Raw genomic sequence first — 15635 nt, 5'->3', positions numbered from 1 at the left:
GATCCTTGCCGCTTGGCTTTGACTCTGGACTCTGGTGGTCTTCTTTGGGGAACAAACGGTCTGGGTATAACAAGGGAACTTTAGATCTAAAAGACTGGGAAAAAATTGGCAAAGAATTAAAACAAGCAAGCAGGGAAGGTAAAATCATTCCGCTCACAGTATGGAATGATTGGGTCATTATTAAAGTAGCTTTAGAACCATTGCAAACAGAAGAAGATAGCGTTCCAATTTCTGATGTCCCTAAAAGCTGTGCAGTAGATTGTGAAAAAGAGGCAGGGATAGAATCTCGGAAAGGAAAGGAAAGTTCACACTGTAAATGTATATCAGAGCCGGTAATGGCTTGGTCAACGCAAAATGTTGACAATAATCAATTACAGGAGGTAGTATATCCTGAAACGTTAAAATTAGAGGAAAAAGATCCAGAATTAGCAGAGCCATCAGAGTCTAAACCACGATGGCCAACTCCTCTTCCAGCAGCTCAGATGCCTGTAACTTTGCAACCTCAAATGCAGGTTAAACAAGTACAAACTCCAAAAGAAGATCAAATAGAAAAAGATATAGTCTTGTCATGGCAATGCCAATCCAAATACAGTGACCACAATATCAGCCGGTAGAAGATAAGACCCAGCCGCCAGTAGCCTATCAATACTGGCCGCCAGCCGAACTGCAGTATCGGCTGCCCCCAGAAAATCCGTGTGGACAACCAGGAACATTTCCAGCGCCACAGGGCAGGGCGCCATATCCTCAGCCGCCCACCATGAGACTTAATCCTACAGCACCGCCTAGCACACAGGGTAGTGCGTTACATAAAATTATTGATGAGGCAAGAAAACAAGGAGATATTGAGGTGTGGCAATTCCCAGTAATATTAGAAGCAAGACCACCTGGAGAAGGGGCCCAAGAGGGACAGCTTCCCGTAGCTGAAGCCAGATATAAGTCTTTTTCTATAAAAATGCTAAAAGAAATGAAAGAGGGAGTAAAACAGTATGGACCCAACTCTCCTTACATGAGAACATTATTAGATTCCATTGCTCATGGACATAGACTCATTCCTTATGATTGGGAGATTCTGGCAAAATCCTCACTCTCACCCTCTCAATTTTTACAATTTAAGACTTTGTGGATTGATGAGGCACAAGTACAGGTCCGAAAAAATAGGACTGCCAATCCTCCAATTAACATAGATGCAGATCAACTATTAGAAATAGGACAAAATGGAGTCTCTTATGTCTACTTCTTTCTATACAGACACAGTAACAGGCTGATCTCTCTTTCTTTTCCCCACAGTTTCCAGATAAGGTCACATTCTAAGGTTCCAGATGACATAAATTTGGGGAAGATGATACTCACTCCAGTACAATTTGTAAACAAGAATCCCAAGGGGTTGTGAAAAAAATATGACATATTCTTGGGGATCAGGAAAGCTGCGTGCATATGTAGGACTGTGTGCAGTTCACAGAAGAACTAAACAGACAACAATATCTCACCTCTGGTTGACCTTCAGGTCCAGTGCAAGCAGGCAGTAAAGGCTAAGGCAGATTTATAAAATGTCTAAGCGTTGAAGACATGCCCCAAACCACACACGGAGCTCCTCTGCAAAGTGTACAAGACTTAGTGGTTCAAGGCCTTCAAGGAAATATCTGTCCAATAATTAGATGGCCACTAGGTTAACTGAGCAGAGATTTCAATTGCTGCATACTACAGAAAATACATATTTTACAAGAGTAGCCCAAGAGAGCCACTATGCAGAAGAGAGAAACAGCAACAATATATTAAAACTAACAAAGTAAAAATAAAACAGCAACAACAACAAATGTCAGAGAGGAGAGAAAATTTTGATTTGCTGAGTCCAGTTTTTGGCTGGGTGCGGTGGCTCATGCCTGTAATCCCAGCACTTTGGGAGGCCAAGGCAGGCAGATCACAAGGTCAGGAGATCGAGACCAGCCTAGCCAATATGGTGAAACCCTGTCTCTACTAAAAATACAAAAATTGGCTGGGTGTAGTGGCAGGCGCCTATAGTCCCATATTCTGGGGAGGCTGAGGCAGGAGAATCGCTTGAACTCGTGAGGTATAGGTTGCAGTGAGCCAAGATCGTACCACTGCACTCCAGCCTGGATGACAGAGCGAGACTCCATCTCAAAAAAACAAAACAAAACAAAACAAACAACTGTCCAGTTTTCAATAACAACAACAAATATAAAAATGAGGCATACAAACAAACAGGAAAATGTGACCTACACAAGGGAACAAAAGCAGTCAATAGAAACTGTTCTTTAGGAGGTTGGATACTTGACCTATTCTACGAAGATTTAGAATCAGCTGTTATATATTATAAATATGTTCAAAGAACTAAAAGAAAATCATGCATTCAAAATTAATGATATTATTAGAAAAGTGTCTTACCATATAGAGATATTAATAAAGTAATACAAATTATTTTTAAAAGAAGTAAATAAATATTTGTAGTTAAAAATTAAAATAACTGAAATAAAATATTTGCTTGTGGGGCTCAATTAAAAATTTGAAACAACAGAAGAAACAATCTGGGTACTTGCTTGATAGGAAAATTGGGATGGTCTACTCTGAGGAACAGAATGAAAATAGAACAAAGAAAAGATAGCAGAGCCTCAGCGACCTGTAGGACACCATCAAGTGGACCAACGTACACATCATGATGTTCAAAAAAGAGATGAAAGAGAAAAAGGCAGAAAGAGTCTTTGAAGAAATAATGGCTGAAAATTGGTAAGATTTGGTTAAAAACTTAATCTACAGAATCCAGAAGCTCGATATAAATCAAGTAGGATGAACTCAAGTTGATCCACTCCTAGACACACCATAGTCCAACTGTCAAAAGAGAAAAGACAAAGACAACAAATATTCATACAAAAAGGGCCACAATATGATTAATATCTGACTTTATTTATTTATTTATTTATTGAGACAATGTCTTTCTCTGCTGCCCATACTGGAGTGCAGTGACGTTATCTCGGCTCACTGCAACCTCCACCCAACCCACCTCTTCACCTCCCACATCCCCACACTGGGTCTAATCAATTCTTATGCCTCAGCCACCTAAGTAGCTTGGATTATAGGTGCACACCAACACACCTGACTAATTTTTGTATTTTTAGTAGAGATGGGGTTTTGCCATGTTGGCCAGGCTGGTCGCATACTGCCCTCATGTGATAGTCCCACTTCAGACTCCAAAAGTACTGGGATTACAGGCGTGAGCCACCGTGCCTGGCCCTGACATTTCATCTACAGTAATAGAGGCCAGAAGGGAGAGGAGTAACATATTTAAAGTGGTGAAAGAAAAAGACTGTCAATGAAGATTTCTACATGTAGTAAAATTATCCTCAAACATAAAAAATAAATTTAAAAACAAAAGATATCCAGATTTTTTTAAAAAAGAAGCAAAACTCTTTATCTGCATGTTGCATGTTCGTGTATGTAGAAAATGCTACGGATTCCATGAACAACTATTAGAATAAAAAAATAAGTGCAGTAAGGTTTCATGAATACAAGATGAATATACAACAATGGATCGCATTTCTGTACACAAGCAAGGCACAATTCAAAAACGAAATTAAGAAAATAAGTCCCTTTAGAATAGCATGGAAAAGGATGAACTACTTAATAATTTAGCAAAACAGGTGCAAAATGTATGGTCGGAAGATTACAGAATATTGTTGAAAGAATTTAAGATCTAAATAAATGCAAAGGCATCTCATTTTTTTGGATGGAAGATTCAATATTGTTAAGATGGTAACATTTGCCAGATTGATTGATGTATTCAATGAAACTCCTATCAAAACCCCATAACCTTCGTGTGTTCATGCTGCTATAACAAAATACCTGTGACTGGGTGGCTTTTAAAGAACAGAAATGTATTTCCTCATAGTTCCAGGGACTGGGAAGTCTGAGATCAAGGCACTGGCAGGGTTGTTGTCTAGTGAAGGTCCAGCCTCTCTGCTCCCAAATAGGGTATCTTGTTGCTGAGTCTTCTAGAAGGGAGGAAAGCTGTGTTATCACATGGTGGAAGTTGGAAGGGTATAAGCTAGTTTCCTCTGGCCCATTTATAAGGCACTAACTCACTGAGGAGGGTGGGACCCTCGTGACTTAATTACTTCCCAAAATGTCCCACCTCTAATACCACCACAATAAAGACTGGGTTGCAACAAAAATTTTGGAGGGGACACCTTCAAGCCATAAGATTCTAAGCTTGATGCTCCAAAAGTTATGTCATCTCACATACAAAATACATTAATTACATCCCACCAGTCCCAGAAGTCTTAAATTGTTCCAGCACCAACTCAAAAATCTAAAAAGTCCAGAGCCCAATCTAAATCAGATATGGGTGACACTCCAGGAAGGATTTATCCTGACGCAAATTTCCCTGCAGCCATAAGTCTGTGAAATAGAACAATTCATGTGCTCCCAAAATATAATGATGGAATTGACATAGGATATACATTTCTATTTCCAAAATAAGAAATAGAAAAGGAGAAAGGGATAATAGGTTCTGACCAAATCTAAAATCTAAGAGGAAAAACATTAAACTTGAGGTTTTAAGGTTTGAGAATTATCTTCTTCAATGCCCTGTCTCACATTTGAGGCACACACCGGGGTGGGAGTTGCACCCCAAAATGCTCTGGATGGCCCAGCCCCCATGGCTTGGTTGGGCGTAACCCATACTGCAACTCTCCCAGGTTGGATTCTGATGTCGGCAACTCTCCCAGTCTGGCATGGTATGCTGGTAGCTCTACACTTCTGAGATCTCAAGTGTAGACTTGTTCCCAAGGTCCCACTGGGCATTTCTCTTGTAGCGGGTGGCTACATCAACTCTATCCTTGTGGCAGTTTTCTAACTGAGAAGTCAATTTTTCTGAGGCATCCTTTGAAGTCTAGGTAGAGGTAGCCATATCTCAACAGCCTGTGTACCATGCATGCCTCCTGAGTTAGCATCAAGTGGGTTCCACCAAGACTTACACTCTTTGCCTTCCAGAGGGGCAGCCCAAACTGCAGCTAGGGATGTATGAAGCACAGATGGGGTGTTCGAGGAGTGCTGCACAAGAATGTGGAGAGAAGAGACTTGAAGAAGCACAAGGCAGTGAATGCTGAAGTTCCATGGACACCCTGGGTCCCTCTTTTGAAACTATTCTATACTCAAGGCCCTTGCACTGTGAGCCGGTGATGAGAGGAGAGGCACTGATAATCTCTGAAAACCTTTCAAGGTCATTCCTTCATTGCTTTGATGAATAGGATCTGGCTTCTTTTGTGTATACTGGTCTCCTTATCAAATGGTCACCTGGCCTCACCCTTGATATTCTCTCCCAAACATACCTTTTTATTCTTTACATGTCCAGGCTGAGAAATTTTCAAATACATTTTCAAATATGTACTTGAAATTTATAAATAATTTCCCTTTAATTATAAATTTTTGTCTTAAAATAATGTCTTATTTCTGAAATTTTACTATAAGCAATCAAGGAAGCCATGCATCTCCTTCAACATTTTGACTAGGTATTGCTTCTGCCAGATATCCTAGTTATTGCTCTGGAATTCTACCTTCCACAAAGCCCTAAGGCATGAACAAGATTCAGGATAGTTCTTTGCCTCTTTGTAACGAGGATGGCCTTCCCTTTAGTTTCCAATAAAATATTTTTTCATTTCCATCTAAGGCCTCATAACAACCTTTACTATCCATATTACTGCCAGCATTCTGATCACAGCCACTAAGATAATTTCTAAGATTTCTGCACCAATTGCAGTTCTCTTCTTTTGAGCTCTCACCAAACTCACCCTTAATGCTCTATTTATGGCAATCTAAGCTTTTTTTTAGCATACACTTCCAAAAATTTCCAGCATTTATCCTTTACCCAGTTATAAAACTGCTTCGACAATTTTAGGTATTTTTTAAAGCTACATTTCCATTTCTTGGTACCATTTTTTTCTATGACTCTGCAAAAACTTGTACATGAACATCAACACCAACATTATTTATCATAGCCAAAAAGTGAAAACAGCTCAAATGTCTATCAATTTATAAGCAGATAAAAATGTGCCATATTCATATAGTGGAATATTATTTGGCAATAAAAATACATGATGTATAAAACATTTGATTTCAATGAACCTCAAAGCAAACTAAGTTAAAGGAATCTGTCACAAAAACCACATATTACATAAGTCGATATATATGCAATGTGAAGGATAGGTGGCTCGATACATAAGAAAGTAGATTTGTGATTTTTTTGGGCTTGTGAGCAGGGTGAGAGGAAGTAAGAGTACATGCTAATATATACAAGACTTCTTTTTGAAATGATGTGATTAATTCTAAAGTTAGATTATAGTGACAATTATACAATTCCATATATCTACTAATTATTTAATTGTACACTTTAAAGGAATAAATATTATTTTATATAAATTATGTATCAATAGACTACTAAAAATTATGAATATGTTCTAGGTAGTACTCTCCCACTATACAAGAACCCTAGAAGCATTGTCTTTAATTGTTACAACCATCTTGCAAGTTTTATTGTCTCCAAGTAAGAGATGATCAAATGCAAACAAAAGAACAATAACAGCAACAGAAATACATAGATATTTAGTGTGTCCTTTAAAACCAGAGAGCTAGCACAGTAGAGGGAAAGATTGGAAGAAAATTCTCCTTGGCTCCAAAACAGTTTGAATTCTAAGGCATTGCCTCACCAGGGTAATAGTGGGTTTTGAGCTAATGCATGTAAAACAAAGACCTTTGTATAAGAGGACTTGAAAAAGTTTGTAGAAAATGAGATTAAAAAAATAAAATAAAAACTCTAAATTTTACTTTTCAACATAAGCTCCATCAAGTTCAAGAAACTTTGTGAGGAATAACACTTGCCATTTAGTCCATCCTTAAAGAGCTGAGGGGCCTGGGAATTTAACCATGCCAATGCAGTTGGGTTTGTTGTTATTGTTTCCATTATTCATTAAAGAAAAATGAATGCCCTTTAAAGATTTTTAAAGATTAGGAAACAAAAAGAAGTCAGAAGGAATCAAATCAGGACTGGAAGGTGGAGGTCTAATGATTTTCCACTGAAACTCTCAAAAAATTGTTCTTATTTCAGAAATTAGCAGGAGCATTGTTGTGGTGGAGAGCAACTTGCTGGTGAAGTTTTTCTAAGCATTTTTCTGCAAAACTTTGGCTAACTTTCTCAAAGAACTCTCATAATAATAAACAGATATTATTGTGCTTTGATCATCCAGAAAGTCAACAAGCAAAATGTCTTAAGTAACCCGAAACACTGTTGCCATGACCTTGGCTCTTGAACAGCCTGCTTTTGCTTTTACCAGACTATCCCTACTTCTTGGTAGCCATTGTTTTGATTGGGTTTTAACCCCAGGATTGTACTAGTAAAGCCGTGTTTTGTTTACTATTACAATTCTTTAAAGAAATGCTTCCGGATCTTGATCTCGCTTGTTTAAAATTTTTATTGAAAAATCTTCTCTTATTTTCAGCTGACACGGAAGCAATGGTTTTGACACCCATTGATAAAAAAAAAAAAAAAAAAAAAGCTCAACTTTAATTTTTCATTTAGACTTGTGTAAGCTAAACCAACTGAGATATGATGGTGGTTATTGTTTCTGCTGTTAATCATTGGTCCTTTTCAATTAGGGCATAGACAAGATTAATTTTTTCCTTGCAAATTGCTGTGAATTGTCTGTGGCTGAAGGCTTCATCTTTAACAACATCCCATCTCTTCTTAAAATAGTTATCCATTTGTAAACTGCTGATTTCTTTAGAAGCATTGTCTTCACAAACTTTGCAAACCATTAATGACTTTACTGCTCTTCCACTGAAGTTTCATTCTATATTTGGTGTTTGTTCTTGCTTCAATTTTAGCAGAATTCATATGGCTCTCATTGGAGCTCTTTTCAAACTGATGTCTTATTCTTAGTTCCTTAAACTAGATTCTGTTCAGACATGTTATAATGAGTTGGTATGAGTTTATTGTGGTGCAAAACTTTTTGAAATCTACGTGTACATAGGTTTTCCAAAATACGCATTGTCTACGACTTTTTGAATATCCCTTGTGTACCACAAACTCCCAAGCACATTAAGGTATTATTTCTAAGAAGCATCACTAAGAGAACAAATTTTGTATATCTTATAAAAGTTACCTTATATTATACAGTGCTATGCTAGAGAATATGGGATACAAAATTTTTCGCTTGAAGAGTCACATTTCCTTAAGTCAGTAAAAGTGATATGGTTACATAAAAACTATGTATGCCACCATTACACACACACACACACACACACACACACACATGCACTACATAGAAGAGGCATATAACTAATAAAGCTGCAAAAGTATAGAAAAAGCAAGAAGTAAATCCCTCCTAAATTTTATATATTACAGAATTTGTAATATATATTTTTTCTAAATAAATTATTAACTTTAGTAAAGTCTGTTAAAATACTCCAGAAACAATTATAGTCTCTCTCTGAGTAATTTTTCTAACAATATTTTTTCTAACTGTAAAACCACTCACTTTTTGTCTTATTTAATTTCGTCAATGTTTTGTAGTTTTCAGTATACAAGTCTCACATCTCCTTGGTTAGATTTATTCAAAATTATTTTATTCATTTTGGTGCTATTGAAAGTTGGATTGCTTACTTGATTTTCATTCCAGGTTTCTTATTGTTAGTGTGCAGAAATAAAACCATTTTTTTATTTGTTATCTTTGAATCCTACTGCCTTGCTGAATTTATTAGTTGTAATGTATGCAGGCATGTGTGTGTTTGTAATCTTTGCTGTTTTCTCCATATAAGATCACATCATCTGCAAACAGAGATAATTTTATATTGTCCCTTCCAATTTGTATGTCTTTTATTTGTTTTTCTTCCCTAAATACTCTGGCCAAGATTTCCAGTACAGTACTATGTTGAACAGAGTTGGTGAAAGTGGATGTCTTAGTTTGTTTTCTGTTGCTCTAACAGAATACCATACGTTAGGTAATTTATCTTCTAAGTATGTGCGCTAACTGATTGGGCAACTGGTGCCACTCACTAGGTACTTTATAAAGAAAAGAAGTTTATTTGGCTGAGAAGTCCAAGATAAAAGGGCTGCATCTTGAGGGACCTTCATGCAGCATTTTCCCATGGTAAAAGTCAAAGGGCAAGCAAACATGTGAGACAGAGAAGGGAAATTGGGCCAAACTAATTTTTTTTTTTTTTATTTAATCAGAAACCCATTCACCAATAAATAATTCCTTCTCATGATAAGGACATTAATCCACTCATAAGGGCAGACCCCTCACAACCTAATCACCTATTAAAAGTCCTGCCTCTTAACACTGCCACAATGTGAATTAAATTTCTACTTGAGTTTTGAAGGAGACATTCAAAACATAGCATTGGGCATCTATATCTTGTTCATGATCTCAGCAGAGAAATTGGAAGTTGGTTCCTCAAAATGGTTAACAAAATTGGCAAATCATTATCTAGATTAAGTAAGAAAGGAAAATAGAAGACTCAAATTACTAAAATCAGATGAACATAAGTGGACACATGTCTTTATGATGGAATAATTCATATTCCTTTGGATATATACCCAATAATGGGATTGCTGGATTGAATGGTAATTCTATTTAAGTTCTTTGAGAAATCACCAAACTGCTTTCCACAATGACTTAGCTAATTTACACTCCCACCAGCAGTGTATAAGTATTTTCTCTTCTCTGCAACCTTTCTAGCATCTGGTATTATTTGAATTTTTAATTGTAGTCATTCTGACTAGTGTAAGATGGTGTCTCATTGTTGATTTTGATTTGTATTTCTCCAATGATTAGTGATGTTGAACATTCCTTCATATGCTTATCAGCTGCATTTATGTCTTCTTTTGAAAAGTGTCTATTCATGTCATGTAACCACTTTTCAATGTTTTGTTTGTTTTGTTTTTTTTGCTTGTGAATTTAAGTTTTTATAGATTCTGGATATTAGAACCTTGTTGGATGTATAGTTTGCAAATATTTTCTCCCATTTTGTAGGTTGTCTGTTTACTCTGCTGATAGTTTCTGTAACATGTATCTTTTAAATCTATTGAGACATAACTTGTGGCCTAACATATGGTCTATCCTGAGAAATGTCTCCTGCACTTGAAAAGAATGTATAATTCTGTTGTTGTTGGGTAGAGTGCTCTATGTACGTACATTAGATCTAGTTGGCTTATTGTGTTGTTCAAGTCTTCTATTTCTGTTCTGTTCTTTTTTTTTTGAGATGGAGTTTCATTCTTGTCACCCAGGCTGGAGTGCAATGTTCAGTCTCGGCTAACTGCAACCTCTACCTCCCAGGTTCAAGTGATTCTCCTGCCTCAGCCTCCTGAGTAGCCAGGATTACAGGTGCCCGCCACCGCGCCCAGTTAATTTTTGTATTTTTAGTAGAGACAGGGTTTTACCATGTTGGCCAGGCTGGTCTCCAACCGCTGACCTTAGGTGATCTGCCCACCTCGGCCTCCCAAAAAGCTGGATTACAGGCATGAGCCACCTTGCCTGGCCAAGTGCTTTATTTCTTAACTTATCTTCTGTCTGACTGTTCAATTCATTACTGAAAATGAGATAGTCAAGTCTCCAGCTATTATTATAGAGCCATCTTTCCATTCAAATGTAAATTTTTACTTTGATATAATTTGGAAGTCTGTTATTAAGTGTGTGAATATTTATAATTGTTATATATTCTTGTATTGAAGCTTGTTAAACATGTAATATCTCTTATTTGTCTCTTTTTTGATTTAAAATTTATTTTGCCTAAAATAAATGTAGTTACTGCTGCTCTATTTTAGTTACTATTTGCATAGAATAGTGAAATGGTTTGGCTATGTCCCCACCCAAATCTCATGTTGCATTGTAGTTCCCATAATACCCAGGTGTTGTGGGAGGAGCCCAGTGTGAAGTAGTTGAATCATGGGGGTGATTATCCCCATGCTGCTCTTCTCATGATAGTGAGTTCTCAAGAGATCCGATGGTTTTGTAAGAAGCTTTTCCCTTTTTGATCTGCACTTCTCTTTCCCACTGCCATGTGAAGCAGGACATTTTTGCTTCCCCTTATGCCACGATTGTAAGGTTCCTGAGGACTCTCTAGCCATGCATAACTGTGAGTCAATTAAACCTCTTTCCTTTAAAAATTTCCCAGTCTCAGGTATGTTTTTATTAGCAGAATGAGAATGGACTAATACAAATAGTTTTTTCCATCCTTTCATTTTTGACCTATTTTGCATCTTTGGATCTCCAATTAGTCTTTTGTACAAAAAAAAAAAAAAAAAACAAAACAGTTGGATAATTTTTTTATTCCATTCTGTCAATCTTTGTCTTTTGGTCGGATGGTTTAATCCATTCACATTTAAAGTAATTACTGATGAGAAGAAGCTTAATTCTGTCATTTTATATATGTTTTCTATATGCCTTCTACCTTTTTATCCCTCATTTCCTGCATTACCCTTTTATGTTTGGTTGATTTTTTTGTAATGAAATATTTTAATTTCCATCTCATTTACTTCTGTGTATATTCTAAAACTATTTTCTTGTGCTTACTGTGAGAATTATATTCAGCATTCTGAAGTTACTACACTCCTATTTGACTTCATACTAACTTAACTTTTATAACATACAAGGACATTCCCTAACAAACAAAAGTTCAGGAAATTCCTTACCGCTAGAACTGCTCTGCAAACAATGCTAAAGGAAGACTTTCACGTTGAAGTAAAAGGACACTAGATAGTAACTCAAAGTTGTATAAGGAAATAACAATTTCAGTAAAGGTAAATATATGGGCACTTATAAAAGCTAATATTATTGTAACAGCAGTTTGTAACTCTACTTTTACTTTACTTGATTTAAAAAACTAATGCATTTAAAGAAAACAATTATTAGTTTATTTTTGGGAGGTACAATATATAAAGACATAGTTTTGTGACGTCAATAACTGAAAGAGGTAAGAATATACCTGTAATAAGTTTTTGATACAGTTAAATTTGTTTAGTGTGCTCAGCATTCCATCTTGTGATCTTCACACATTCTGAGATTTAATTTTGTATATATTACATTTTACATATTGTCATCTACAATTTAATAGGATCGCAACATTTATAAACTCATGCATCAACCAACTTAATACTATGAAAAAGAGCTTCATCATTCTAAAAGGCTTATATGTGGACACTTTGAAGCCAACTCTTCCCTTCTTCCCAACCCTTGACGACACTGAACTGGTTTCTATCCCTATGGTGTTGCTTTTTCCAGCAGACTATATACATTAGATCACACAATATAAAGCTTTGGGGGTTTGGCTTTTTTCACAAAACAAGCTGAATTTTAAAATCCTTCCATGTTGTGTTTGAATCCATATGTTATTATTTTGTTTGTTCAATAATAACATATAAATTGAATCATACAGTATGCAAACTTTAAAACTAGCTCCTTTCAATAAGCAAAATGTATTTGAGATCCACCTAAGTTAGTGTTTGTATCAATATTTATTTTTGGTGTTTAGTAATATTCCATTTCAGGGATGCAACATATACCAGTGTTGAAGTACTTTGTCATTGCTACCAATTAATATACGAATGAAGTTCATACACAGAATTTTGCACTAACATGTTATCAATCCACATTACTAAATATCTAAGAGTGAGATTGCTGAGTTATTGGAAGTGCAAGTTTAATTTTATATGAAACTGCCAAGTTTTCTTGTTCCATTTTCCATTTGCATTAGCAATTAATGAACATTCCTCTTGACTTTTATCCACGCTAGCATTTAGTGTTATCAGTTTTGGGGATTTCAGCCATTCAAATAAATATGTAGTGATATCATATTATAAATTTAATTTAAATTTCCTAATAATAGATGATGTTGACACTCTTTGTATGAGCTTATTTTCCAACTGTATATCTTCTTTGGTGAAGTATCATTTCAAATATTTTGCTTACTTATTAAATGACTATCTGATTTCTCAATATTTGTTAGGATTTTTCTTTATATATTCTGAAAAAATTCTTTACCATAAATGTGATAGCAAATATATCAGGATCAATACTTCACATCCTTTAATCCAGTCAAGTTGACACTCAGTATTAACCATCACAAGTCTACCCCTTGTTAACTTGAACCCATACACATCACCTGAGATCATACATAATTTTCAATTAAAGCCAATAATAAGGTCATAATTACAGCTAATGTAGTGTAACTGTCCTTTGTACAACTGGAAATGCACCAATCCCCAACCCAAATACTATTACGTAAATGTAACAACACTTAAATGCTGATATGAAGTCAATAAATTTTATGTCACATGATAAAGGCAAAGGAAATAAACTGAAGATATTTTCTTAGTACAAGTGTATACATGCGCAACAAAAGAAGGAGGACCCTTTGTAGTGCTGCCTGGATTGGGCTGTTGTAGTTCCCCATTGACCTTAATCACAGGGCATGGTAATACTAAGAGATGCCCTAATGGATCTCCTGTATTCCATGCATACTCCTCCTTACCTCCGTTATGGTGTAGCAGCCTGATTTCATCTTGATTGTCCAGGTCAATCATCCCAGCTAACACTGCAACTCTCTTCTTAGCCTGTAGGAGGAACCCAAAGTGTCCAAGTGGCAATCTTAACTTCCAGTTTAATGGAATTGTTGTGTCTCCTGGTGGCAGACTTCCTCCCTCTTGAACTAAGACTTCTAGGCCAGCAAAACATAATATCACAGGAAGAGGAAGCAAAAATTTTGCTAGTGGATCACTAGGGGTGATGATGAGTGGTGCCACTTCCACTTCTACCCCTTCATTTCTGGACCCATGAATCCTGGCTATGGGAGAAACAGTACCATAAACTGGTCACTGATTCAGAGCATACACAGCCTTCTGGAGAACTTTGCTCCAGTCCTGCAAAGTATTGTCACCTAGGTGACATTGTAATTGTGGCTTCAAAAGGGCATACTACCATTCTATCAATCCAGCTCCTTCAGGATGATGGGAAACATGGTAAAACCAGTGAATTGTATGAGCATGAGCCCACTGCCACACTTCTTTAGCCATAAAGTGAGTGCCTTGGTTAGAGGCAATGTTGTGTAGAATGGCATGATGGTGCATGAGACATTCTATGAGTCTATTGATGGTGTTCTTGGCAGAAGCATTGTGTGCAGAGTAGGCAAACCCATATCCAGAGTAAGTGTCTATTCCAGTGAAGACAAACCTCTGCCATTTCTGTGATGGAAGAGGTCCAGTATAATCAACCTGCCACCAGGTAGCTGACTGATCACCCCAAGGAATGGTATCATATCAAGTGCTCAGTGTTGGTCTCTGCTGCTGGCAAATTGGGCACTCAGCAGTGGCTGTAGCCAGGTCAGCCTTGGTGAGTGGAAGTCCATGTTGCTGAGTCCATGCATAACCTCCATCCCTGCCACCATGGCCACTTTGTTCATGGGCTCATTGAGTGATGACGGGGTGACTAGGGAAAGAGGCTGAGTGGTGGCCGCAGAACTGGTCGCCCTATCCACTTCATTATTAAAATCCTCCTCTGCCGAGGTCACCCGTTGGTGAACACTCACATGGGATACAAATATATTCACAGTTTTTGACCACTCAGAGAGGCCCATCCACATATCTCTTCCCCAAATTTCATTGTCACCAATTTTCTAATCATGATTCTTCCAATTCCCTGACCATCCAGCCAAATCATCTGCTAGAGCCCATGAATCAGTATATAATCACATATCTGGCCATTTATCCCTCCATTCAAAGTGCACCACCACGTTCACTACTTGAAGTTCTGCCCACTGGGAAGATTTCCCTTCACTATTGTCCTTCAGGGATGTCCTAGAAAGGGGCAGTAGTGCTGCAGTTGTCCACTTATGGGTGGTGACTGCATATCGCGCAGAACCATCTGTGAACCAGGCCCTAGTCTTCTCTTCCTCTGTCAACTGATCATAGGGAACTCACCATGAGGCCATCGGTGCAAGCTGGGGGAGAGAAGGCAGGGTGGCAGGAGTGGAGACCATGGGCATTGAAGCCTCTTCCTCTTGTAACTTACTCGTGCCTTTAGGACTTACTTGAGCCCTATCACGTATATACCACATCCATTTGATGATGGAATGCTGCTGTGTATGAGCCACTTTATGGCTAATGGGGCAGAAAGCACCCAGTTCATGACGGGCAATTCAGGTCGTATGGTGACTTGATGACCCATGGTCAAACATTCAGTTTCCACCAAAGCCCAGTAACAGGCCAAGAGCTGTCTCTCAAAAGGAAGGTAGTTATCTGAAAAAGATGGCAGGGCCTTACTCCAACACTTTAGAGGCATCTGCTATGATTCACCTATGGGGGCTGTCAAAGGCTCCAAACAGCATACTCGTCTGCCACTGACACCTCGAGCACTATTGGATCTACTGGGTCATATGGTCCAACTGGCAGAGCAGCTTGCACAGCAGCCTGGACCTGTTGCAGAGCCTTCTCCTGTTCTGGACCTCACTCAAATCTGGCAGCCTTCGGGTTACTCGATAAATGGGCCAACGTAACACACCCAAATGTGCCACTGAATCCAATCAGTATAATGTCATCAATGTAATGGACCAGTGTGAAATCTTGTGGAATCAAA

The 15635-nt window shown here is 37.5% G+C and overlaps 1 protein-coding gene across 1 annotated transcript; it reads left to right on the top strand.

Moving 5' to 3' along the window:
• The first annotated feature begins 335 nt into the window (after positions 1-335).
• LOC126953462 (endogenous retrovirus group K member 8 Gag polyprotein-like) lies at positions 336-7529 on the top strand. The gene is made up of 3 exons (XM_050788877.1): positions 336-488; positions 602-1228; positions 7506-7529. Exons 1-3 carry the CDS (start codon positions 336-338, stop codon positions 7527-7529), a joined length of 804 nt encoding a protein of 267 aa, XP_050644834.1.
• Positions 7530-15635: the final 8106 nt, after the last annotated feature.

This window comes from Macaca thibetana, chromosome 4 (assembly GCF_024542745.1).
Source record: "Macaca thibetana thibetana isolate TM-01 chromosome 4, ASM2454274v1, whole genome shotgun sequence".
NCBI lineage: Eukaryota > Metazoa > Chordata > Mammalia > Primates > Cercopithecidae > Macaca > Macaca thibetana.
This window is presented reverse-complemented; position numbering and strand designations above follow the sequence as displayed.

Excerpts from the sequence above, each read along its gene's own strand:
- LOC126953462 (XM_050788877.1), top strand. The coding sequence starts at position 336 with ATGGCTTGGTCAACGCAAAATGTTGACAATAATCAATTACAGGAGGTA. Across the intron at positions 489-601 it reads TTCCAGCAGCTCAGATGCCT|TATCAGCCGGTAGAAGATAA; the intron begins GTAACTTTGCAA and ends CAGTGACCACAA. Across the intron at positions 1,229-7,505 it reads GACAAAATGGAGTCTCTTAT|CTGACACGGAAGCAATGGTT; the intron begins GTCTACTTCTTT and ends TCTTATTTTCAG.